Source organism: Lemur catta, chromosome 10 (genome assembly GCF_020740605.2).
Source record: "Lemur catta isolate mLemCat1 chromosome 10, mLemCat1.pri, whole genome shotgun sequence".
In the NCBI taxonomy this organism is placed as follows: Eukaryota; Metazoa; Chordata; class Mammalia; order Primates; family Lemuridae; genus Lemur; species Lemur catta.
The window spans coordinates 79919471-79947089 of NC_059137.1; the positions used below are offsets into that span (position 1 = coordinate 79919471).

General features: G+C 36.9%; 1 protein-coding gene across 9 annotated transcripts in view; it reads left to right on the forward strand.

Moving 5' to 3' along the window:
- Positions 1 to 27619, forward strand: part of CDC14B (cell division cycle 14B) — a 92741-nt gene that overhangs the window by 45953 nt on the left and 19169 nt on the right. For all 9 annotated transcript variants that reach the window (XM_045562715.1, XM_045562716.1, XM_045562722.1 and 6 more), the window contains exons 5-9: positions 9766 to 9842; positions 15313 to 15379; positions 17848 to 17910; positions 21340 to 21427; positions 21723 to 21953. In XM_045562715.1, the coding sequence (XP_045418671.1) occupies positions 9766 to 9842; positions 15313 to 15379; positions 17848 to 17910; positions 21340 to 21427; positions 21723 to 21953 (526 nt within the window). The remainder of the gene's footprint in view (positions 1 to 9765; positions 9843 to 15312; positions 15380 to 17847; positions 17911 to 21339; positions 21428 to 21722; positions 21954 to 27619) is intronic.

Sequence of the window (27619 nt, forward strand, 5' to 3'; positions counted from 1 at the left end):
GCAGAAGAGGTGAGACTTCACAAATACTTAAAATGCAAAGGATTGAAATCCTTGATGGTGGGACGTTGTGTGTTATAAGAAGTGAGAAGAGTGAATTGACTATTCATTTGTCTTCAGTATATTTCAAAGTATTACACTTCATATGGTCTGATAAATGGCTTTACCTAATCACCTATCTGAAAGGTAGGATCTTTGGTAACAAACTAGAGTGAAGCTAAAACCTTTTTGCACCATTGTAAAAGAGTTGAAGAATATAAAAGATAACTAGAGTTGTTTGGTTTTTTTTGTTGTTTTTTGGGGGGTTTTTTTTGTTTTTAACAAAATGATAAATGTACCACATCAGTTTGCAAAATGATATGGTTGCTGCCTTGTTCTGTGGTAAGTCAGTGGCTACTGCCGAGCCAGATTTTGGGTGGTGGTACTTAGCCGGTCATTTCAAAGTAAAGGTGAAATTTTAAGTGGAAAAGTAGGTGCTTTTCTAAAAATTCATGCAGCCCTTTGAAAATAAAAGTTTGAAATTTTGTTTTGTCATTTTGTTGTAAAAATGATGTCATGTACAAAATCTGTATTTAGACTCTTGAAAAATTTAGAAAAATCTCCGTTAAAAAAAGCTTTTATATTTATAGAAGCAGGGCATGTGCACATGTATGTGTATATGTACAGACATATGTTGTGTACATGCTATATGTTTTATGTTTACCAATTCAGTTTTTTTACATTTTTTATTGATACATCATAATTGTACATATTTATGGGATATGTATAGTATTTTGATACATGCATATAATCTGTAATGACCAAATCAAGATAATTGGAATATCCATCACCTTTAACATTTATCATTTCTTTGTGTCGGAGACGTTCTAAATCTTTTTTTAAGCTATTTTGAAATGTAAAGTAAGTTGTTATTAACTGTGCTGTTGAACACTAGAACTTATTCTATCTATCTGTATGCTTGTACCCATTAACCAAGCTCTCTTCATCCCCATCTTCCTTCCCAGCCTTTGGTAACCCTCATTCTACTCTCTACCTCCATGAGATCAACTTTTTTAGCTCCCACATGTAAGTGAGAACATGTGATATTTGTCTTTCTGTGCCTGGGTTATTTCACTTAACATAATGATCTCCATTCATGTTGCTGCAAATGGCAACATTTCATTCTTACTTGTGGCTGAATAACATTCCATTGTGTATATATACCATATTTTCTTTATCCATTCTTCTGTTGATGAACACTTAGGTTGATTCCATATCCAATATCGTATTATCACCCACTTTTTTCTGTCAGTGATGATCTCTTCTTCCATTTTAGTACTGTTAGAGCCGGTTCCCCTCGGCCCCAGGAACAGAAAGACAGAGTCACTGAGGCTGCAAAAAGGCAAAGGAGTTTTATTGACTAGCTCGAGCTAGGGTCCAAGCCCCAAGCACCAACGCAGTGGTCTCTTTCTATGGGCAGGGACCCCGCGCAGTGGGGGCACATGTCTTTTATACTTTTCAGCAGATTACATGCACTGGGCATACCATTCCCCCTCCCTCCCTTAGTTCATTTGCTCCTTCAAAAGTGGCTGATTGTCTTGGCTCCTGATTGGTTGGTTTCCAAGCCGCGGGACTGGCTTCTGATTGGTTGGTTTTCAAGCCGCGGGACAGGCTTCTGATTATGCCTTGCCCTTCTTAACTGATTAATTGGTTGGTGGGCCCCGGGACTCTCCAGCCCTTTATCAAGAAGTAACTTGCAGTTATCTCACCGGGGCCTTGTTTTTCTTAACTTTAGTGAAGCCTGTCATGGCTCCACTTAAGCCAAGCGCCTAGCTGGCAAGCCATATTTACAGAAGCAAATAGCATCAATTAGAATCAAAGAGAGCACACTTTTTTTTTTTTTTGAGACAGGGTCTTGCTCCCTTACCTGGGCTAGAGTACAGTGGCATCATCATAGCTCACTGCAACCTCAAACTTGTGGGCTTAAGGAATCCTCCTGCCTCAGTCTCTTGAGTTGTTGGGATTACAGGCAAGCACCCCCATGCCTGGCTCATTTTTCTATTTTTGGTAGAGTGGTAGAGTGATGGGCTCTCACTCTTGCTTGGGCTGGTCTTGAACTCCTGACCTCAAGTGATCCTCCCACCTTGGCCTCCTAGAGTTCTAGGATTACAGGCATGAGCCACTGTGCCTGGCACATGTTTTCTCCTCTTTATACTCAGATTATATTCATATTTCCTCAATTGGTCCAGAATGTCCAAACCAATATTTATTCTAGGACCATACATTGCATGAGGTTGTTGTGCCTTTAATCTCTCTCTCTAACACGATCCCTTTTTGATAACACCGATTTATTCAAGAGACCAGCCCTGTTGTTTTGAAGAATGTTCAACCTTTTAAATTTTTCTGGTTTCTTCTTGTGGCATCTTTTAACTTGTTTCTCCATTCTCTGTATTTCTTGTGAACTGAAAGTTTTATCTTGAAGGCTTATGAATCAATACTATGTGTTGCATCACATCAGAAAGCATATAATAACTAAATTACCATTAATGACACTAAAAGTGACCACTGGATTAGGTGTTAGCCATTGAATCCCTTCAATCTATGGTTTCTCCTTATGGCTTATAGTATTCTGCACGGTGTCATTTTGGCACTGTTCATATCCTCAGTCCAAACATTCATCTAGTGTTTTAAACAACACTTGGTAATGCTTGCCTGAATCAGTTTTATTAGAATTTTGGGGTAGTGTTTTCCTAACTATTTTATTCATCTTTCCTGTGTTAGCTGGGCTTGCTTTTTATGGAAGTTGAGCTTTCCTTCATCCAGTTGGGGCTATTTGGTCATAATAAAACCGAATTTCGTCATGAAAAGGCAGAATGAATGGTCATTTCCCTTTAATTACCAGTTGTCAAAGTAAGATCTTGTTTTAATAGACACGAGACAGAATTTTATAACCTGTTGTAAAATTATCTAAACAAAGGTTCAGTGGGTTTTGAACTCATTTGCTAAATATGTTTTTAAGTGTGCAGTACTTTCCTGTTAGTTTTTTTTTTTTGAGACAGAGTCTCGCTTTGTTGCCCGGGCTAGAGTGAGTGCCGTGGCGTCAGCCTAGCTCACAGCAACCTCAAACTCCTCAGCTTAAGCGATCCTCCTGCCTCAGCCTCCTGAGTACCTGGGACTATAGGCATGCGCCACTATGCCTGGCTAATTTTTTCTATATAGATTTTTAGTTGGCCATATAATTTCTTTCTGTTTTTAGTAGAGACGGGGTCTCGCTGTTGCCCAGGCTGGTCTCCAACTCCTGACCGTGAGCAATCCACCCGTCTCGGCTTCCCAGAGTGCTAAGATTACAGGCATGAGCCACCGCGCCCGGCCTCCTGTTAGTTTTTAACATCTCATTAGCATTTGGGAAGTTGGGAATTTACTGACTAAATGTACATTATTGCTGGATGGGATCAGAATATGAATGTAATCATTTGGTAAACTCAGCCAGTGATATACTGAATTTGCGTTTACATATCATGATAAAGCATGTTTTTTCGGTTATGGCAACTATTAAAATCAAGAATGAAATAGCTGCACTTAATCATGTTTTAGAAAATGAAATGTATCAATCACATTAACATTTTAATAAACAGTTTTTTAAAAATCTTAAAGTTTTTAGTTTTTTTAGACTAGTCAAGTGCAGTAATGAGAAGGGGGAGAGAGTAGTACGAGGAGTTAGATCTGGCACTGACTGTGAACAATCAACTGAGATAACGACTACCTTTAGCCCAGCCAATAAATAGATTTTTTAAAGCACAATAACAATATATAATACATTTGAGAAATAATTGTCCCTTTATCTTTTAAAAATTTTTATATGTGTACTTTATAATGAAGGTGGTGTGTTAGTACAGTACTAGGTGTAAACTGATTTCTACTAGTTGCAAAAAAAATTATTTGGAAGAAGCTGTTCTGTATTGGGGGCTTGGGTTCAGAGTGAGCTGGCTTTTAATTTCATTTTAGGTAGTGTCTGGCACAAATTAGTCATTCACTAAGTGTCATGCTTTTTCTTTTTTCCTGTTTCTGCCTACCTTTATTACACCTTAAATCTGCTTTTTAAATTAAGAAGTAACAAAGTTACCTTTCTGTCTTACTGGTGATCTTCAGTTACATCTTCCTGCCACAGCATATGTATTTTCTTCAGATATATAATATTCAGCTCTTCCATAGGTTAAATGTACTTCCAAGGACTAGCTAGGAAAATTAACCATCATTTCTAACATTTTTCTGTGTGTAAAATAAACACAAATCATCCTGCGTGTAAAATAAATGGCACAAGCAAACTGTTGGCACAAAGCTTACAAATTTGCTTTCCTCTAATGTTTAATAGCTTACTTTGATAGAACTAATTGTGGCAATGTGAAGGTTCCAAGTTTAAAATTTATCACTCTGTTTTCTTTTTAGCAATTTTTGTGGGCTTTAGAACAGCTTACCTTGTAAGCATTTATGTTGAAAATTAGGATACTAATTAAATTCTAGGGATTCCTAACTCAGCAACCTATAAGTAGAATCCTAAATTGCGTAGAGTTGAGATTGCCTCAGTTCTGAAAAGAGCGCAGGGACTTAATTTGTTACTTAATGATGATCTTTGGAACCTATGGTCCCACTTTTTTTAATAATTTAATTTTGGACCTAGTAGCTGGTGCTGGGTCAAGGTGGCTGCAGGAGGGAGGGATGAGGCAGGAGTTTAAGGGAGCAGAGGACTGATAGACGAGGATCTGGAAGCAGTTAGGGGGGCATCCAGTTCAGTAGATCGGGCAACAGAGGCCAGAGGATAGAACAAGGTCATAAACACCCTTCTGGGTGTCTTGTGAATGGCAGGGCAAACAGCAACCAGGCAGCTGTAAATAGCAGCCAGATGCCAGCTAGCATGAGGCCAGCGGAGCCGAGAGAAGGGATGGCCCTGCGGTGCAGCAGCCACTCTCATCACTCTTCGTCACAGTTACTTCCCTTCTCACCCTAGTGAGCCTGACTGGCATTTCAGCTGCCTGTGGTCCTTCCTGGGTAGTACTAACTTTGGGAACCAGGGAAGAAAAATGGCCCTCGGACCATTTATGATCCTTGACCTCAGATCTATTAAGCTTTCTGGAATTTTGGATTCCATCCTTGTTTCAGCCCTTGTTTTAGATAGTATGGCTTCTGGTCTATAAATAAGGCCTGAGCAGTCTGCCCTCTTCCATCAATAACAAGCAGTGTGATCTTAGATGAGCAGTTAATGCCACAGTTTAGAAAGTAGTAGCCTGCCAGTTTTATGTAACTCACAGAGTATTTTTAGTTGTGGAGTTTTTTTCCTCAATGTTTAAAAATTAGGAGATTTCATTTAAAAAATCAACATTAAAAGAAAAAACATGTCCCTACCACTCACATAGTATTTGCCACGTGCACTTATTCCCAGAGCCAGTTCACTCATTTTTATTAGCTGTCTGGCCTCAGTCAATGTGTATTTGCTACTCTGGACTTCCTGTTTCCTTCTGCCTAAATTAAGGATCATTGTACTAACCTACTATATACCTACTCTCTATATAAATAAAAGTGATTTGAAAAAGTAACACTATGGAAATGTAAGGCTATCTGATTAATTTTTTTTAATGACTTAGAATTTTTTTCCCAGTATTTGTGTAGGAGCTGTGAAAGTGATTTTATCTTATTTACTTATTTTATTCCATAAAATTGTTATGTATATTCTTGCTCCTGCTCACCTTTTTTATTTAGCAGTTGACTATGTAAGCTTATTTCCAACTGGCATTGATTCATGAGCTTTCTGTGTTAATCTGGAGAGAGTTTTTTTTTTTTTTTTAAAATCACTCAAGCTCTTGGCATAGGAAAGACTGTATCTTCCGACGGACACGTGAAAGTAGGCACGAGAATTTTTAAATGCTAAAACATTGTGACATTTCTCCACTAAGAATATTTAAAAATAGTTTGCTGGTATCTCAGGCTGCCACATTTGTTGTTGGAATTTAAATGCCGTTTGTTGTTCTTAACTCCAGAGTGTGATGAATTGTGTAGTGTTTTGGTTTTTAAACTGTACCAGAAGCTCTCTAAGTATGTAAGTAAAGCTTCAAAATGTTGTATATGAGAATAGAAATAAGAAACAATGTCTAATTGGGCTTTTATTATTTGAGGCCTAGGTTATCAGAATTGAAATGATAAATGATCGAGTCGTGATCTTTTTGCTTCAGTTACTTATTCATCCATCCACAGCTCATTGAGTACCTCCCAGGTTTTGTTCAGCAAAAATGACCTTGTACCACGACTTTGACAACCGCTACAGATGTCTCAATTAGTTTCTACCACAATATCATATTCTTCTGGTGAGATTGCTATTTGCTCCTTCAGAGAGATTCTTTATCCTAAAGAGAGACAAGTGGATGTTACTTACGCTTCCTAAGCCACATGTCTGCAGTTGTTATTTCCTCGTTGTTGAGTGTGCTGCTATGTTATCTATTGCTGCCCAGCAAATTACCCCAAAATGAAGTGACTTAAAATAACAGTAAACTCAGACCGTTTCTGTGGGTTAGGTATCCGGGAGTTGCTCGCCTTGGGTGGGTCTGGCCTGGTTCTGGATGGATCTTATGTGGGCTGCAGTCATCTGGAGAGTCCACTGTTAAGGTGGCTTGTTCACATACCTGGCAAGTTTGTGCTGATTGTTGGCTGTAGGCCTCAGCTCCTCACCACGTGGGCTGCTTGAGTAGCCTCCCAGAATGACAGCTTGCTTTGCCAGAGTGAGGGTTCTGAGAAAGCAAGGCAGGAGCCACATCTCTTGTGATCTAGCCTCAGAATTTACACTCTATCATTACTGCAATGTCCTATTGTTTCCATGGGGGCACTCTGTCCATTGTGGGAGGGGGGACCACACTGGGGTAGAAATTCCAAGGCATGAGAATCTTTGGGGCTGTCTTAGAAGCTGGCTATCACAGCTATTTATTATCTCTCTTGGTCATCATTTGTTGTTTCCTGCTTTCAAATAACACTATGGAATTAGAATGGGCATTTCATTTGCATAGCTTCTCATGAAAATATACCAGAAGGATTTGAGAAGTGCCTGTCGTCCAAATTGCCAGGAACACAGTGATAGATCATAAAATTGTGTAGATTTAGAGTTACCTAAGCTGAGAATTGGTGTTAATTTAGGAGCCATTTATAGGGTTCCTCTTAAGTAACACATTTATAATTATTAATATTTTATTTGTGAAGGCCTTTTGACTTAGGAATATAAGCAGATGTAAAAGCAAAAATTATAGATTGGTAACAAATATTTCTTTGATAGTTACGTAAATGGATTTATTCTGAATCTGTAAATTTTCTTTAGTTTCTCAGTATGCCTTATAGTATCTATTTATATGCAGGCATTCCCCAGCTGGATTTTTAAATTACAACTTTTTGAAGTTGATTACCAGGAATTTAGGTTCCCCCCCCCATAAGAAAAAATGTTACATTGTTCTTGTGTTCTTTGAATTGAACTTATGTTCCAAGGCTAACGCACAGTTATTTAATGTATTAGAGACTATTTTTGTTTTGAAAGTTAGAAGGAAATAATACTATTGCAATTTTAGTAGTTAAAGAAACCAAAGAACTGCAGTCTTAAGCAGGAAGAATTATCTTAATTGGTGCTTAAGGAAAAATTTGTATAATTTTAGAGAAGGTCTTAGAAATCTAGGGAAATTCTGAAACAGGTCTCTGGATTTCATTTCAATACAAGAATGAATCAACTCCTATTCACACCCTCATTGGCTTCAAAGTGGGTTTTATTTAGTTAGTTTTAGGGGTGTTTTTTGGGAGGGGATCTGCTAGGAAGTCCTAAAATAGAGTGGCAAAAAGAAAAGACTATACTGATGTTATCCAGTCTTAGAAGAGGGAGGAGACATGTTGAAGACAAGGAGGGAATGAGGGAATTTGAAAATACAAGCTGGATTTTAAAACTTCTAAAATTTTCATGAAGTAGTTTTTATGCTGTTTTTCCAAATAAATATTAATAAAATAAAAAGTCAAGTGATAGGTTGATGCTTAGGAGATATAAGTGTAGAGCAAGTAAGGTAGGGACAAATGAGTTTCACAAATGTAAGCTGTTGAGATTATCGATGATATTCTTGTGGTTAGTTCATGATAACTTACAATCTTATATGTAAGTCAGTAATATCGTATTTGAAAATTTGTTGACTATTAGATAAGATTTAATAAAATATTTCTTTATTCTTAGAATTGATTGTTCTTTTGTTAGACCTTTTGTGGGTTCATGTGCTGCTATAGATAAATAAATGTTTGAAGATTCTGTAGAGTTAATTATAGTTTTGTATTCTTTTTAGAGTAAATAGAATGAACTCATATTTTGGGAAAATTTCCATTTATGAGTCTTAAAACAGAAAATCAATGGAATGCCCTCTGGAACCTCAGTGAACTCTTATGACTAGTTTTAGGATATGTCTTTTTCTAAGTTTCAAAGATCTCTGATTTTTTAGTAATTTTTCTTGATCCAATGATATTTTATATTTATATCAACTTTTTATCAAATAATTTAAATTTTCCTAACTATTTTAGGTAGATTTGGGTTCAGTGAAGTAGTGACTGAATCAGAGTCCATATATAATGAAATAGTAAGACAGGGGTTCTCACTTCAGAATGCTTATAATTTGGTTGAGGAAACAGGTCACATATATTAATATAATGTTAAGTAATGGAGATAAAAAGTTTGTAATTAACTTTTTTAGTGATTTCTTTTTTATTAGTAAAATTTAAAATATATTTTTCCAAAGTAAACTTTAGAATTTAATCTGATTTTGGTAATAATATATGCACCAAATCTAATGTTGTATGCCCCCGCTCCCCTGCCCACCCTATGTAAGTTGAACGTGCCCTGCAGGAAGATTCAGAAGTCTCAGGCCAACTTAATGGAGGATGGAGGGTGATTTATGTAGAGAGATGCCAGTGAAATTCTCAAACTCTAAGTTTCTAAACAAACAAGTTACTTGTAAGGAGAAGGAGGAGGAGCAGAGACTTAGACTAGTAAGACACTTCTGCAACACTAGAAATGAGAAGACATTGGAACAATGTCTATAAACTATTGAGAGAAAATGACTACAGACCAAAAATCCTATGCAAAGAAACAATGAATGTCAAGGCAGGAAAAAGAAATTTTTGGAAATGCAAGGAATACCAACTGTGGACTTCACATACTAAGGAATATACTTGAAGTATTTTCCCAGATGAAAATTGAAGCATAACAAAGTTCTAAGGACAAAAGAAGCAGATGCGAGTAGGGAACAAATGCAGTTTTACAGTAAACTTGTGCACTATTCTAAGTTCCTAAATGGATGGAGCTGGTCAAAACCTTTGTTCTGCCTTTGTGTTTCTTTCCACGTTGTCCCAATGCAACCCCCACCCCGTCTCCCCCAGGCTTCTTAACTGTCATTTCGGTGGACTTTCAGGAAGGAGGTGAGATTGCAAGTATGTGCTTAGTCTAACATCTTGAATTGGAAAATCTTTTTTTAAAAGTGCTGTGCTTCCTACCAGAGAAGATTCCTGTGAACAGTTTGTTAGTCAGGGCTCATATTACAAGCAACAGAAACCAGCAATGGCAGATTTAAACAAAAAAGGAATCTACTGACAGGGTACTGAGTGACTCAGGGTCCTTGGGAAGGCTGGAGAACCCAGCTGACTGGCTGGAAATTGACAAAATTTACTTTGCAGTGAGAGCACTGTATCTTCATTGAGAAGTAAATTGCCTTTTTCTTCTCTTTTCAAATGTAGATTATATGTTTGGGGAGAACTCCAGAAGAAGCATATGGAATATTAATCTTTGGAGATACATCCTATATTCCTTTCAGGTAAATATAAGAATGATGTGGTAGATTCATTTGATTAGTTCCTTGCCAGAAATATATTGGTAGTTGTTTCTGAAAAAAGAAGATCTGGTAAATAGTCATTTTAGGGTGGGTACAAATGACACTGCAGATCTAAGTTTCTCAACAGTGACACTACTGACATTTTGTCATGGGAGGCTGTCTTGTGCATTGTAGGATGTTTAGCAGCATCCCTGGCTTCTGCCCAGTAACATCCCCACCTCCATCCTCTTTGTCAAAACCCAAAATGCCTCCAGACATTGCCAAATGCACCCCCGCCCTGTCCCCAAAGTGGCATTGGGGGATGGGGAGCAAACTCTCCCCTAGTTGAGAATGGCCACTGATGAAAACTAGGCTCTATAATCAGGTGAGAATTACTAAAAACTACCGCTGCGGAGTTTGGTTCCTGAGGAGTTAAGAAATACATTTTCCTAATAATCAGTAGTTACTTTCTGGGACAAAAAAAAAATGAACCTCTTGTTTTCTAGGGACACAGCCAGCAGAGATAGAGGGTGAGGTTGCTAATGTAGTACCACTTCCAGAAAAACCAGCCAAGCGGCTGTGTCATAGAGGTGGTAGGTAGCGATGTCTCGGTAGAAATGACATCCTCCCCTCTAACTTGCCATGTGATTGTGTTGAAGGTATTTTGAAAATAACTTTTTTCTTCTGTAAATCAGATTAAGTTCTAAAAGTTTCTCTACTTATTTATCAAAATATTTGACCGTGCTGTGTAATCTAAATACTTGTGTGGTGCTGTAAGGGGTAATAAATGTATGAAATAATCGTACTCGTGTATTTTAGTGGTAATTTCAAATACCACATTGTTCTTCCATTCACAAATTAGTTCATTGTTTTAGGATTGTTACATATACCTCGAATGCCTAATTTAATGATATGGAGGTTGTGAATCTGACTTTATTGTGTATGAGCTTTGGGATGGGTCTTCCTAATTATTGGCAGAATCTCCTTTGCAAATAACTCCAGAGGACTTTCTGTGGACTTACTCCATGAAATAGAGATTTGTCAGAACAATCTGAAGAATTCAGTAATATATTGCATTAAAGACTGAATATTAGTGATTTAGCAAATGGGAATTGGTTTGAACCCAGTATCGCCCCTTTCTTGCTAGCTTGTGGATCACCTTAAGTATTCTGATATTTGAGGTGGGTAGGAAGGGAAGAGGGCATCTTCTGATGGGTGTGCCATTCCTTTCTCAACCTATAATATAACAGCAGCCACATACTTCCTTTAGAAGAAATGCTTGTAAATATTTGTGGTCCCTGGGTTCCAGGCACATTGGCCATCTCTTGATACAGAGTGATAATTTTGTTGTATAGAACTCTTTTTATAATGGTAATCCTTTAAAATGCCATTCTTATAGTGTTCAACACAAGGTCCAGAATTAGGAATAAGTTCACACCTTTCACATAATCCAGGGATCCATGGAACTGTTGATGTGAAAAAAGAAGTTTTTCGTTAATTTACATACAGGTGCCAAAAACAGAATAAACATTGCTTACTGCTATTCTTGTGTTTAGAATTATTGAAGTTTGGCCTTGAGAAATGAAGTTAATTAATTAGTTACTTCTGGTCCCAAGAGCATCAGTAAGTAATTCTCTGAAAAACTGGGCTTACCTACAAACCATTCAGGTTTGTGAAATTTGAATCTCTTCAGTGATGGATGCCAGGTATTTGATTAACCTAAAGCAGTGTTTCTCAAAGTGTGGCCTGTGAACTGGTGCCAGAGTATGAACATTTTGTTACTAGCCTATGATGAGATAAATACAGAAATTGAGGATAAGATTTTAGATATGTTTATAGTTATTTAATAGAGTAATTTTATATTTTTGGAATTAATGAATTTGGGCTTGTATTTCTGTTTTGCATTTTATTTACAAAGATAAGATTATTGCATTAATGTGGATATGTAATAGTACAAGACTATTGTATTATTATATTTCATGTTTATTGTATTTTACAAAAATATCAGCCTATCATGGACTTAAAATTTTAAGTTTGGTGCTTCATCACATTTTAGTAAGTTCTGTAGAACTTACTCATTAGAAAGTAGGCCAATGAGGATTAATAAAGCCTGAGAATATTTTGATAGAAATGGCATTACATTCTTTTTATCCTTGACAGGAATGTTAGAATAAATATAACTACAAAAGTACTGCAAACGAGGTTGTGAAGGAATGGCATTCATTTACAGTAAATAACTTTTTTATGTTCCGTAGCAATATTTAATTAGATTTAATTCAACTTAGATACAATTCCTTAACTGTTGAATTTAAAAGAGTACATATATATGATTTCTTACTGAATTACGTTAAATGTTTCTCTGTGTGTCTGCATGAAAAATAGGATGAAATATAGTTTAACATTTTCTTGATACCTTAGGATCATTGTTATGAAGAGCATATATTCCTATTCTCTGGTATTATCTATAATACTCTTTGTTTCTTAGTTGATTTTTTTTTTTTTTGCCTCTGCTTTTTATTTTCTTGAGAGCTAGTATTGTAGAGTTGTTAATAAGCTTGACTGTTAACTTGACTTCAGGTCGATGGGAGTTTGGTTCTCAGCTCTGCCACTAATAGCTCTGTAGTCCTTTACAAATTTGAGCCTTGGTCTCCTGGTATATAAATGGGAACAATAATACAATCTCCCTAAAGGAGTTGTGAGGATGAAGTGACATCCTGCATATAGAACACTTGGCCCTTAGCTAACATTTGTTGACTATTCATCCCCCCATCTTTAAGTTGATGGACAATTTAAATACAATTTTAGAAAACACTAATCATAAGTATACAGCACAGTAAAGTTTTCCATATGTCTGTGTAACCACCACACGGTTCAAGATACAGAGCATTGCCATCACCGCGGACGATTCCCTCCTGCCCCTTTCCAGTTAGTCATCACCCCCCAACTAACCTCTACTCTGACTTCTGCCAACATCATTTAGTGTTGCTTGCCTTTGAGCTTCCTATAACTGGAATCATATGGTGTACATTTTGGGGAGCTGGCATCTGGATTTTAAGTACATATGTCTATGAGATTGATTCATGTTGTGGCAAGTATCAGTAGTTCATTCTTTTTATTGCTTTTGTAGCATTTCAGTCTATGAATATACCACAATTTATTTGTCCATTGTCCTTTTGATGGATTTTTGGGTCATTTGCAGTTTTGGGCTATTAGGCATACAAGCTGTTATGAAAGCTGCCATTTTTAAAAATTAGTATTTGACATTGTTTTGCAGTTTCTAAGCAATACCTCTTTATTGTCCCATCTGATTTTCCAAGTTTGTTAAATGATCCTAACAACAAGGTGGTGTCCCCCCAACCCCTGTCCTCAGCCACAGGTCTATATCCAGACTCAGAGTTGCTGTTCTGCCTATTTGAAGAAGCCTGCTTGCTCACGTGGGAGGAAGGAGATGTGGGTGTGTTTAAAATTGGAAGTGTTAATGAAATAAACATGAGTGAATACAAAAGATTCCTATTGTATATCCAAGTAGTGTGATGTATGAGGCAGGACTTGGGTAGATCCCAGATCAAAGCTTGTCAGATCATCACTGACTGGAGCGGGGCTTGGTTCATAGTAGGGTCTCAAAAAAATATGTTGAAGAAATGCTTCAAATGGTTACAAAGACTGTTGAACATGCCTTTAACTTGACTGGAAAAGAATCATGAGTAGGTTAAGAAGATAATAATGGTAGTTAACTGAGGCGACATGATTAAAATCATTAGGGTCCAATTTGAGAGTTTGCCATATTTCCCTTGGTAATTTTGATTTGGTTTAGGCTGAACTGCTTCATTTTTCTGCCTTAGCTTCTCTATCTAAAATTGTTCCTTATCCCATGAAAACACTATTTCTACAAAACAAGTATTTGTGTTGATTCTATAGGTCAGAGGTTCATAAACTTGAACATATGTCACAGTCACCTAGGGGACCTGTTGAAACACAAATTACCTGGCCCTACCCCTAGAGATTTTGGTTCAGTAAATGTGGGGTGGTGTCTGAGAATTTGCGTTTCTAACAAGTAGGGGTCAGCCTGATGCTGCAGGCCTGGGTACCACTGCTGAAGGTCATTTTGTTTTTTCCTCTCTGAATATTGCAAATAAGCTGTTGGTACCATCTTTGTCTTCTAGGTTGGATAGAGGCCTTTTCTAGCATTTAAAAGAGAAGCTTTTCAATTCAGAAACTTACAGAACAAAAATGATGTGTTATAAACCTTGTGTCTAGTCTTCATGAAGGCTAACATAGCCCAGTAATTCTAACCAGCTCAGTCAGTAGCATCAAAGACTATTTTGGCTGAAAAGGATGCCCTTTGTTTTTCTTATTGTTAATGTTGCTACAGTTAATGATCTCAACTCTTATGGTTTGGGCAAGAATTAAAAGTTTAAAATGCACAATTTAATTTTTCATCCTAACATTTGTTGAATATTCTTACCATACAGTAAGAGGTATTAGTGTGAAAAGCCAACCAAGGCAGGCACGTAACAATGGCTCCAGTAGCAACCTTGTTCCACCTAGGAACAAATGAGTAACATGCAGATAGGCATAGTTGTTTGGCATGCCTAGCTTAATCATAATTAAATTAATTTTTATCTTGCCTAATTCCAAAAAAATCTCATCTTATAATGGCTTAAGGTAGCCAAAAAGGCGAAGGGGGTGGGAGGTGTCTTATTTTTCTGGACAAATAGCTAACCTGATATTAAGAGATTTGTGGTAAGATTACTGATACGTGTTGATGCAGTGTTTGGGTGGAGTTGTCAGTAAACTACTTTAAGTACTTTCTCAAGAGTAGAATGATTCTGCAGAAGGTAATGGACTCCTTAGTTCCTGTAATTTCGTTGGTACTATTACTGTCCCTTAAGAATCAGAAAAAAGTTATCCACTTAAGTTCTTAAAAGTCCTAGTATAATGATAGGAGCAAAATGCTTATGACCTTGTGCCTAGTATTTCAAATATTACCTTGATTTCTCAACATTCATTTCTTTTCCTACTTGGAAGGAAATACATACACATACAGGCATAGCTAGGTAGACATATACATACATACAGAATCAAAAAGCAATCTTTTGTAGTAATGGTTGGTATGGTATTTTCTAGTTTAAAGAAAAATGTAAATGCCCTGCCCTTTTAGAAGGAGAGATAGATATTATTGATTAGTTGAATTCAAGAAGGAAGCTCAGCTGACAAAACCGAAAATGTTCCAGAGTGCTCATTATTGATCTAGGTCCATAAAACAGTACCTATTGGAATGGGTACAAACTGCAGTGAAATTTTTAATTGACTTATCTGTTATTTTAAAACCAACAGAGAAGATTTCTTTTTTTTTGAGAATGGTTCTGAGTGTATGTTGATTTTAAATTCTAGTCAGCTCTGTCTTAAGGTAAGTTTACTACAGAAAATTAAATTAACTAAGCTGAGTATTTCCATACTTTTGGAATTTCAGAGATGCTGCATATGGAAGTTGCAATTTCTACATTACACTTCTTGACTGTTTTCATGCAGTAAAGAAGGTAAGTGACTTGTGGAATGCTCCTTGTGTTGTGTTGGAGAACTATAGTTCACGGGAGGACTAGGCCTTCTTCCCAAAGATCTTTTTGTAAGAATTTCTCCCAAGATGTGTATGATGACAGAAATATTCCATTTCCCAACTAACATTAGAGCTAACAAAACCAGGAACAAACAGTTTATTCTGAAAATCTAAGCACTTCTATGCATGAGCTGGGGGAAAGCCACTTAAAAAAGAGAGGACAGTAAGAGACTGCCATGAAATTAGATTCTAGACCCAGAATTGGTTTTGAGAATGTTGTGATTCAAAGGAAATGCGAAAAGTAAACAGATGGCTGGTTTCCACGTTCTGTTGGATTTATATATTTTATAAGTCTTAGTCCCTCCAATATTGTTTACAATAGACATCTCTCTAACACAGTACCTGTCAAACACTTGGTTTCTGTTTTTTCAGGTATTCAATTTCTAGTTCAAGAGAATTTGAATACCCATTTGGTTTGTTACAAGGTTTTATATAAAATTGAAGTGGATCACTACTGCTTTTTCAGAACTATTTGCAAGTAACTCCTGTGTGTTATAACCAGGGCTGCTGTCTTGACTCCAGGGAACACCTTTCATATCACATTCTAAATGGACAGGGCCCCCTGGGGTTAAGCAGTGTAGCAAGCCCTGGGATTTTCTTGAATGTCCAGGCAGCACAAAAAACTAGAATTATAAGTCAGTAGCCCACGAATCATATAAGTTTCAGCGACATCCAGGTTTTATGTAATTTGTGTTTTTAGAGCCAAAAGGAACCCAGGTTTACTTTCTTATATAATGAATCATAGTGGCTTTCTAGGAATTCTATCAGAAATTTCTGCCTTAAAATGAGAGGACTAATTAGTATACAAATTCAGAGACTGATTGGTGTACCTTTTTCCCTCTATCAGGCAATGAGGTGTGGGATCACAGTTTCCTGGGCTTTGAGTCCAGGGACTCTTTGGGTATGGAGCTGATTGAGGTAGTTGTCACTGGCTCTGAGGCAGCTTGATCAGGGGACTGAATGACAGACAACAGGTGTAAATGGCACCTTCCAGTTGCACTCACAGCCCCTGCCAGATGGGCCCCAGGGAACCGCTGATGTAGGTAGGCACACTCACCTTTGAAAAGAGAAAAAGAAAGCTTTGAGGGGCTTGGAAATAGTCTATTGTAATATCATATAGCAGTCTCTGTTGTTATTTATTGGCTTGGTTTTTCTAAATTGAGTGTTATACCCACAGTCTAATTATATTAATAATTAGCTGGTATGATAGATGAAAGATTGTATTTTTCACACTAAATTTAGTTTTATTTGGGTCAACAGCTTCTGATTTTCAATTTAAATATTTTTTATTTGTGACTGATTTTGAATATTATTGCATATGTGAAACATTATAATGTAATTTTAGTGCTATGTACTTCCAATAAGATCACTTTACAAAATTCAAAGGAAAATAGGAATTGCCTGTAAACTACTTATTATTGTATAATTCTATTAGGAACATCTCTAGTCCAATGTCATGAAATATATTGAGTATTTTGAGTTCAAGGAAATGAAATTTATCATGGATTTGGTTTGGGGATTAGTACTTAAATAACTATCTTATAAAATGAAGACCTTTTGGTTGGCATTCTAGCCTTCTTTATTTTGCATTTGTATTTCAGTAGTAAATTTTGAAGACTGGGTTTACAAGAGCCCCCCCTTTTGAATCAAGACTACCTTGTAGATCAAGAATTCTTGCTTCCCTCCTGTCTGGCTCAATGATCACTGAGCCGGGAGAATGCTTCTCAGAGGCTGCCAGCTCTCTGTTTGTCCTGTCTCAGGAAATAGATGTTCTGCTTATTTTGCTTAGGGTACTCTGCCTGCTGCAACAGAAGGAGGCTACAGGATAGGACAGAAAATTTTTCGGTATTTTCTTAAAGGAAGAAGAATTTTTTTGCTCAGAATTTTGAATTTCATGTTGATGTCTGAGCTGTCTTTAGTATAGGGAACATTGATCTTTTAATTCAAGACTGAAGATTTTGAAAGTGAAGATATTTAAGGAGTGTGTAAGCTTTGTTTGGGATAAACTAGCCCATGTTTATTTTTCCACTTTATTATTTATTTAGAGACCATTGGATTGTGCATTATATTTGAACCCTAAACCAAATCTTCAGCCATGGGTGGAGTTAATCTAGTAAGTTAGTGGGGTTACTTAACTATGTATAGATAGGATGATTGGTGAATGAAAATAGAAAATGAAATCTCATTAAATATTGTTATAAACTGATTTCCATGTACTAGAAGCATTTACAAGGCACAGCCCACTTCCTTTGAAAACTATTCAAGGGAAAGTAATCTAAATATAATAATACTTGTTTGGACTGCCTCCTGATCTTTATTACTAGGAAATTGGATAGGAAATTGTTTTCTTATTTGCATCTTTGTTCTTAAAAGCTTTCTTTTGGATTTTAGGCAATACAGTATGGCTTCCTTAATTTCAACTCATTTAACCTTGATGAATATGAGCACTACGAAGTAAGTCTTCACGGATAATATTTTAAACTCTTGCCCCTCCAGCTTTACTGAGGAGAATAATTGACAAATAAAACACATATATTTAAGATGTACAAAATGTTTTCATATATGTATGCATTGTGAAATGATTACCACAATCAAGCTAATTAACATATTCATCACCTCACAGAGTTGCCTTCTTTGGTGTGTGTGCTGAGAATTTAAGATCTACTCTCTCAGCAGATTTCAAGTATGCAATACATACATTAGATCTCTAGAACTTTTTTATCTTATAACTGAAAGTTTGTATTCTTTGACCAGAATTTCCTCATCCTGTTTTTAACTTTTTTATTCATCTATTTTACTTACGGAAGTAATAATTCTGTTTTTTTTTTTAATAAAATGAAAGCATTTTAGATGTTTATAGAGTAAAAAAAAGTCATCTTTACCTTCTTACTCCTGTTTCTTGAGTCCCAATTCTTAGTGTTGATTTCTGTATTTGATGCTTGGTTCCAGAGTGAAGGAGTGTGCACCTATGCCTTCTTCATAATGTTCAGTTTAAATATTTTTTAGTATCAATAACTATCATACAGTGATTAAGTGAGATACTGTTTGTAAAGCCCTGAGGATAGTGTATGATGAAGTGAATAGTGATTATACATCTAATTGCCTCTGGAAAATGTCTTTGTTTTTATCACAACCTTTTGTTCGTATTAATGCAGGATACTTCTTGTTGCAAGTTATAGACAGTAAACATGAATAACTTAAAAGGGGAAAACTTTTTGGATTACATAAATTGAAAGTCCAGGAGCAGGTGTGGCTTCAAGCATGACCCTCAACCATGTATCAGAAATTGGAACGAAGCTGGTTTTGTTCTCAGGCCAGCCCTCTCTGGTAGTGTTAAGAAATGGCCACCAGCAGCTTTGATCTACCAGTTTGGCAAACCAATCAAAAAATAATCTGAGCTCCAGCAGAAGACCTGTGAATGCCTCTCACAGCCTGACTTAGACCATGTGGCTATTCCTGAACAGCCTGTGTTCTTTGGCAGGGGAGGGGTATGGAATACTCTGGCCCGCCATAGTTCTCTCTCTTTTTTTTTTTTGAGACAGAGTCTCACTCTGTCACCCTGGCTAGAGTGCTGTGGCGTCAGCCTAGCTCACAGCAACCTCAAACTCCTGGGCTCAAGCAATCCTACTGCCTCAGCCTACTGAGTAGCTGGGACTACAGGCATGTGCCACCATGCCCAGCTGATTTTTTTCTATATATATATATTTGTAGTTGTCCCCCTAATTTCTTTCTATTTTTTTTAGCAGAGACGGGGTCTCACTCTTGCTCAGGCTGGTCTCCAACTCTTGAGCTCAAACAATCCGCCCACCTCAGCCTCCCAGAGTGCTAGGATTACAGGCGTGAGCCACCATGCCCAGCCCAACCTTAGTTCTCTGACCTTCCCCGGAGCCTTAGGTTCCTATGTCAGCCCTATCAAACCATCTAGACAAAAAATTTTTTAAAGGTGGGATGGGGTGAGTGGAAAGTCCAGGCAGAAAAACCATAGGTGCAGTTACATTTTTCAACATAGTGTATTTTTTTAAAAGAATAAATAATTTGATTCCGTGGCTTCATCCTTTATGTAGATAATAAGTAAGATGCTAAAGGCCTTGTCCAGCCAAGAAAAGTTTTGTAGACTCTTGGCTATCCTTCTATAATTATCTTGAGCAGACTTTCTATCTAATGCTGGAGAGTGATTCCTCAGCGCTTCGTGCAGTAGTATCTTGAATCCTCAGATAATTCTTTTTTTCTGCTATCAATTTCTAAAGTAACTATTATTTCACACTTTTAAGTATAACTGAACTATTTTATTGATGAATTGAGTTAATAAGGACAATTAGTTGTTACTATGATATACCAAAGATGTAAAAGCATATTACAGGATTCTTTACAGCCTATCTTTACTTCTCTGAAATAGGAGTCCATTGCTAAAGTAAGATATATATTTAACTATCATCTTATGATAATTTAGTACAACTAAATTATTAATACCTCTTGGTGCTTTTCTTTATAAAATTAAACATTTAAAATAAAATACTTTCTCTAGGTATGCAAAACGACTAAAAACACCAGTTGGTGTTTGTTCCTTCAGTGTAGCTCAGTGGGTGATAAATCGCTCCCCTCTTACTGTCGTAGAAATTGGAGGGTCTAGGTTGGACGAGTAGCATGAGCACACCCACAAGTGTTTTTACGTCCAGTGAAACTGCATCGATACACAGGGAAGTGCTTAGGTAGCCCACAGACCAGTTTTGTTTAGCCTATACAGTGTAATTAGAAATTTGAGGTTAGTATATTTTGTTGATTCCATGGTACCCATTTTTCCCCTGTTTTAACTTCTCTGAATTCAGGATGTATCTTAATCTATGATGCCAGCAATTCAGTGAAATCTGGTTGTTGCCAATGTCTAATCACAGGTTTTGTATTAAAAACTACAGATTTTTTATTTCGCTTCAAAAACTGAACATCTGGCAACATTTGTCTTCATTCCTGCTTAGATCTTTTATCATGCAATAGGCACATCAGTTCCCCATGTTGATAATTAAATCAAGCAAACTGATTTTGGGTGACCTGCCTGGTCCCTGTAGATGTTCAAGAAACTCAGTTTATTTCTTAGCCCTTTTTTGGTACACATGTAAACACTTCAGTTGCAAAGCTAGTTTATCTGGGTTTTTCTTTATCGCTAATTCTCTCCTTCTCCACTATCAAAAGTCCCCAATTTCTGATTAAAAGTCTCTATTATCCATTTCATTAAAAGATATGTTTCTATTGTTGTTAAATTTGAACTATATTTATAATTGTATTGGTAACTCAATCTAAAGGACTTAATAACAGAAAGTAACCTGTTTTACTTACCAGTTTATATTTATGGTCTTATTGGTGGGTTTAGTGAGATTTTTTGATTGGTTCTCTTATTAAATAGTTAGAAAAATGATGGAAAGGTGTGCCTCTATAAATAGATAAGTATGTATTTGAGAAGCCAGAAGCCTAAATAAATAGTTTTTTCTCCTTTGTTCAAGGAGTTAAGATTGCTCCTATTGGAAACCAGGTAGACATTCAGGAAAACTGGGAAGTTTCCAGATACCTCATACTGGAAAAGTTTGAGAACTTATTCAGATAAAATAACCAACTGTTTAGTGTATTTGGACGGCAGCAGTTGGTTCCGTTCTCCCAGGGCTGACTACCCTAGAAAAGAAACAATGTTAAAGGGAGGTTATTAGGACCTAATATTAAGAACTAATTCTTCCCTCATTGCAGGGCAAATTTTAGATTCCGGTCTCAGTCATGTATAAACAGATTTTCTGCTAAAGCAAGTAGATTTGAAGTCTATCAGAGATTCAATGTTGAGCAGAGAGGTAGGGAGGAGATTAAGTCTAAAAATGAATTGTGCTGGTCTTCCCTTTGCAGAAAGCAGAAAATGGAGATTTAAATTGGATAATACCGGACCGATTTATTGCCTTCTGTGGACCTCATACAAGATCCAGACTTGAAAGTGGTATGCAAAACTATGGAGCCAATATAGTTGTGTTATTGAAAGTACCCATCCAGTATTTTCTTTTGAAAGAGACTGAAGAGTGAAACCAAGCTTGGCTAAGTCTGAATTATTTAAGCATACTTTGTCATATCAATGCATCATTCTGCCTGCATTTTAACTTTTTTTTATTTTGTTTTTGACAGTTATAATCAAATTGGTATTCAATCCCCAGTGTAGATTCTGTCTTCACCCAATTACAGGTGAAACTATTATTTTCTTTCTGCATTTACAATATCTGGTGCATTTCTTTATGTAGGTTACCACCAACATTCTCCTGAGACTTATATTCCATATTTTAAGAATCACAATGTTACTACCGTTATTCGTCTGAATAAAAGGATGTATGATGCTAAACGCTTTGTGGATGCTGGTTTCGATCACCATGATCTTTTCTTTGCGGATGGCAGTACCCCTACTGATGCCATTGTCAAAGAATTTCTGGATATTTGTGAAAATGCTGAGGGTGCCATTGCAGTACATTGTAAAGGTATGTTCCTAGGGTTAGTTAAAGAATGGTATACATTAATGAATATATGTATAAAAACACACCATACTCATTTAGATTACATGTTAGGATACATGAAAATACCTTTATTTTTGAAAAAATGCTTTTAAAACCTTAATTAATAGCCAAGTGTGGGGGGGCACACCTGTAGTCCCAGCTACTTGGGAGACTGAGGCAGGAGGATCACTTGAACCCAAGAGATTGGGGTTACAATAAACTGTGGTTGTGCCACTACACTCCAGCCTAGGCAACAGAACCAGACTCTGTCTCTAAAAAATAAATAAATAAAAATTAAAAAAAAAATAAAGCCCTAATTTCATATGAGAAGTGTAATAAATTATTTTCATAAGCAGCCCTACAAAGACTTACCACATTGAAATGTATTCATTTATTCATCAAATATCTATCAAGTGCCTACTGTATGGTAAGTTCTAGGATATATCAGTGAGTAGGGCAGACCCCAAGAGCTTGTCTTTATGGGGACTATATTCTTCTTTTTTAATTAAAAAAATTTTTAAAAATTTTTAGTTATTATGGGAACATAATAGTTGTATATCTTTATAGGGTACATGTGATGTTTTGATATATGCATACAATGTGAATTAATCAAATCAGGATAATTGGGATATCTGTCACCTCGGGCATTTAAGATTTCTCTGTGTTAGAAACATTCCAATTCTACTTTTTTTTTTTTTTTTTTTTTTTTTTGAGACAGAGTCTCGCTCTGTTGTCCGGGCTAGAGTGAGTGCCGTGGCATCAGCCTAGCTCACAGCAACCTCAAACTCCTGGGCTTAAGTGATCCTACTGCCTCAGCCTCCCGTAGCAGGGACTACAGGCATGTGCCACCATGCCCGGCTAATTTTTTCTATATATATATTTTAGTTGGCCAGATAATTTCTTTCTATTTTTTTTTTTTTTTTAGTAGAGACGGGGTCTCGCTCTTGCTCAGGCTGGTCTTGAACTCCTGACCTCGAGCAATCCACTCGCCTCGGCCTCCCAGAGTGATAGGATTACAGGCGTGAGCCACCGCGCCCAGCCCCAATTGTACTTTTAGTTATTTCAAAGTATACCCTAACTTGTTGATTATGGTCACTTTGTTGTGCTATCAAATATTGTTCATTCTATTCTAATTATATTTTTGCACCCATTAGCCATCCTCCCTTTATCCCCGTCTCTTTTCTACCTTCCCAGCCCTGGTAGTCTGTCTCCATGAGATTGATTGCTTCTAATATTTAGCTCCTGCATACAAGTAAGAATATAGGAGATTTGTCTTTCTATGGAGACTACAAATTGCTGTGTTTTCAGCATTTATAACAGTGCCTGTTAATGAACACTTTGTACATAGATAAATGACTATGCAATAATATAAGTTGTTATACGACATTTCCAGAAATTAAGACATGGCATGAATGTACTAGGATTTATTTAACTCTTCTCTTGTTAGATAGTTAATTAAGAAGACAAAGAATATATTTTCATTAAGAAAACCCAACATTGAAAAAAAAACAAACCCTGGGGAAGGGGGAGACCCTGACCTCTGGAGTTACAACTGTATTTGTAGTTACAAATAAAATATAAGTACAATTAGAATGTTCAAATGTTCAGTTGTCAATGAAAAAATCACAAAGCATACAGAAACAGGAAAGTACAGCCTATTGAAAGGAAAAAAATAAATCAACCAAAACTATCCCTGAGAAAGACCAGATGGTAGACTTACTAGACAAAGAATTTAAGACAATTATCTTAAACATGTTCAAGGAGTTAAAAGAAAACATGGAAAAAGTCAAGGAAATGATGTATGAACAAAATGGAAATGTCAATAAAAAAGGTAGAAAGCATAAAAGTGAACAAAAAAGAAATAGAAATTAAGTATATAATAACTGGAATGAAAAATTCACTAGAGGGATTCAAATGCAGATTTTGAGCAGGCAGAAGAAAGAAAGAATTGTTGGATAATCTAGATGAAATGGACAAATTCCTAGATAAACAAAACCTAGGACTAGATTACGAAGAAACAGAAACTGAATGGACCCCTGACTAATAATTAGAAGGTTGAATCAGTAATCCAAAACCTTCTGACAGAGCCAAACCCTAGACATGATGGCATCACTGATGATTGTACCAAACATTTAATGAAGCATTAACACCAGTCCTTCTCAAACTCTTTCACAAAGTTGAAAAGAGAAGAACACTTCCTCACTGATTGTGTAAAGCCAGAATTACCCTGATAACCAAGGACAAATAAAGACACTATAAGAGAAGAAAACTATAAGCCAGTATCACATATCCATTAAGAACGTTGATGCAAAAATCCTGAACAAAATACTTGCAAACCGAATTCAGTGGCTTAGTAAAAGAATCATACCCCATGACCAAGTGGGATTTATCCCTGGACTGCAAGAATGGTTCAACATATGAAAGAAATCAATGTAATACAGCATGTTAAGGACAAAAACCACATGATCATCTCAATTCAGAAAAGCACTTGACAAAATTCAATACCATTTTTTGATAAAAACACTCAAACTAGGAATAGAAGGAAACTACTTCAGCATAATAAAAACCATGTATGAAAAGCCCACAGCTAACATCACACTGAATGGTGAAAGACTGAAACCTTTATTCTAAGATCAGTAACAAGACAAGGATGCCCAGCTTTGCAGCTTTTATTCGACATAGTATTAGAAGTTCTAGCCAGAGAAATTCAGCAAAAAGAAAAGAAAGAAAAAAAGAAATAAAAGACATCCAAATTGGAATGGAAGAAGTAAAATTATCTCTGTTTACAGATGATAATTATATGTAAAAATCACTAAAGATTCCACATAAAAAAACCTGTTGGAACTAGTAAATGAATTCAGCAAAGTAGCAAGATACAAGGTTAACAGGTAAAAATCAGTGGTGTTTCTATGCCCTAACAATGAACAATCTGAAAAAGAAATTAAGAAAACAATTCCATGTACAACAGCATCAAAAAATGAAATATTTAGAAATTAAGGAGATGAAAGACTTGTATAAAACATTTTGAGAAAAATTGAAGGCGTAAATAAATGGAAAGACATCTCATGTTCCTGATTTGGGTGCCTTAATATTGTTAACATGTCAGTACTACTCAAAGGGATGTACAGACTCAATACAATCTCTATCAGAATCCTCACATTTTTTGCAGAAATAGAAATATCATCCTAAAATTCATATGGCATCTAAAGTGATGCTGAGTAATGAAAACAATTTTGAAAAACAAGAAGATTGGAGGACTCACCCAATTAAAAGTCTGAAAAGGATTTGGTATGATTAGATCTTTGTTTTGGGAAGAAAAATGATGGAAGTATGAAAATTGGATTGTGCAGTGAAAAATTGAGATTCGTTAGGAAGTGTATTAATCTGTTAGGGCATACCACAGACTGGATGGCTTAAACAACAGAAATTTATTTTCTCACAGTTCTGGAGACTGCAAGTTCAAGATCAGGATACCGGCGGGATTGGTTTCTGGTGGGGCCTTGCTTCTTGGCTTGTTGACGGCTGCCTTGCCTTCGTGTCTTCACATGGTTTTTTCTCTATGTGCCCTCACTCCTGGTATCTCTTCCTTTTCTTATAAGGAATCCTGTTGGATTAGGGCCCCATCTTGATGACCTCATTTAACCTCAGTTACCTCCTTTAAGGCCCTATTTCCAAATATGGACACATTGGGAGTTAGAACATCAACATAGATTTGGGAGGGTCAATTGGGCACAATTTGGTATATAATATTCAGCTCTCTGGACACCCTCCTCCCAAATTTATGTTCCTTTAACATTGAAAATACATTCACCCCGCTCTCAACTCCTCCAAAAGTCTCAACCCATTCCAGCATCAACTCGAAGTTCAAAGTCTCATCTGAACATCATCTAAATCAGGCATAGGTGAGACTTGAGGTATGATGCATCCTGAGGCAGAATTCCTCCCCAGCTGTGAACCTGCAAAACCAGACAAGTTATGTGCTTTCAAGATGTAATTGCAGGACAGGCATAGTATAGACATTCTCATCCCAAAAAGAAGAAATCAGAAAGAAGAAAGGGGTTATGCTCCCAATCAAGTCTAAAACCTAGTAAGGCAAATGCCATATCTTAAGTCTAGAGAATAAGCCTCTTTGGCTCGATACTCTGCCCTCTAGGGTAGTGGCTTTGCCCTCTATGCATGGTCAGGGGCAGCCTGGCTCACTGTAGCTAGTGGAGCTAGGCCCACCTTTTGAAACCCAGAAGTAGACAGCCTTGCCCCTGGCCTGTGTGCTCTGTGACTTGGTGGCCATGGAGAGCCCTGTGGATCTCTGAATTGCCTTTGGGATCATGCTTCCTTTTCATGAAGGACAAGGCATGTATGTACCCAGGTAGCTCTACTGTCAGAAATCCAAAAGCCTTCCTTTATTTCATTCCATGCCTGTCCTGTTTCATCCAAACTGGCAGTGTCTCTACTAGTATAATCCCATCTCTATTCCTGGATTCTGCAGAGATGGTGATAAAATCCATGAGTAATCTCTTTATGGCGTGATTGCCCAGCCTCACACTTGATGCTCTGTCCAGAATATGCTTTCCTTATTTCTTGTAGCATGTACAGGCTGAGAATTTTCTGAATCTTTAGTTCCTGGTTCCCTTTTGCTTAACAATTCTTTCTTCGATTCCTCTCTCTCCTCTTACATTTTACTTTAATCGGTAAGGAGAAACCAGGCTGTACTTTGAACATTTTCCTTACAGATCTCCTCTGCTAAACCTTCAAGGTTGTCACTCACAAATTCTGCCTTCCATAAAACACTAGGGCATAATGCAGTCAATTTCTTTGCTACTTTATAATGAGGATTGCCTTTCCTCTGGTTTTGAATAACACACTCCTCATTTCCATCTGAGACTGCACCAGAATCATCTTTCATGTCAACAGTCCTCTCAAGACAATCAAGGCTTTTTCCAACATGTGTCTCAAAACTCTTCCAGCCTCTACAATTCCAAAGCTACTTCTCCATTCTTACATGTTTGTTATAGCAGCACGCCACTTCATGATCCAAATCTGTATTAGTGAGGCTTCTCCAGAGAAACAAAACCAACAGGATGCTTATGTGTGGGAGATTTATTTAAAGAAATGGGCTCACGCAAATATGGAGTCTGGTGAGTTCAAAATAGGCACTGTGGGCTGTCAGCCTGGAGACCCAGGAGAGCCATGGTGCAGGTGAAGTCTGGAGGTTGTCTGCTGAAGAATTCCCTCTTGCTTGGGAAGGTTGGTCTTTCTGTTCTGTTCAGGCCTGATTGGATGACCCGAATTATGGAGGGCAGTATGCTTACTGAAAGCTCACCCATTTCAATGCTAATCTCATCTCAAAACTCCCTCCAGGTTGACACATAAAATTAACCCTCACGGGAGGTAATGATAATAGTCTAGGTAATAGTCTAGAGGAAAGGAGGACAGGACCAAGACTTTATTAAAAAATCTGAGTGAAAATGGGCATAACAGAAGAGTAGAAAATTTAATTGGATGTGGGAGTAAGTGCAAGATTTTGAGCTTTTGATTTTGGAAAGATGGTGGTACCATTTTCCCAAAACACTCAGGGCAGAAAACATTGCACTTATTGCAAATCATGCTCAGAAGATGATTCTTAGTCCTGGCTACACGTAGAATGCCCTGGG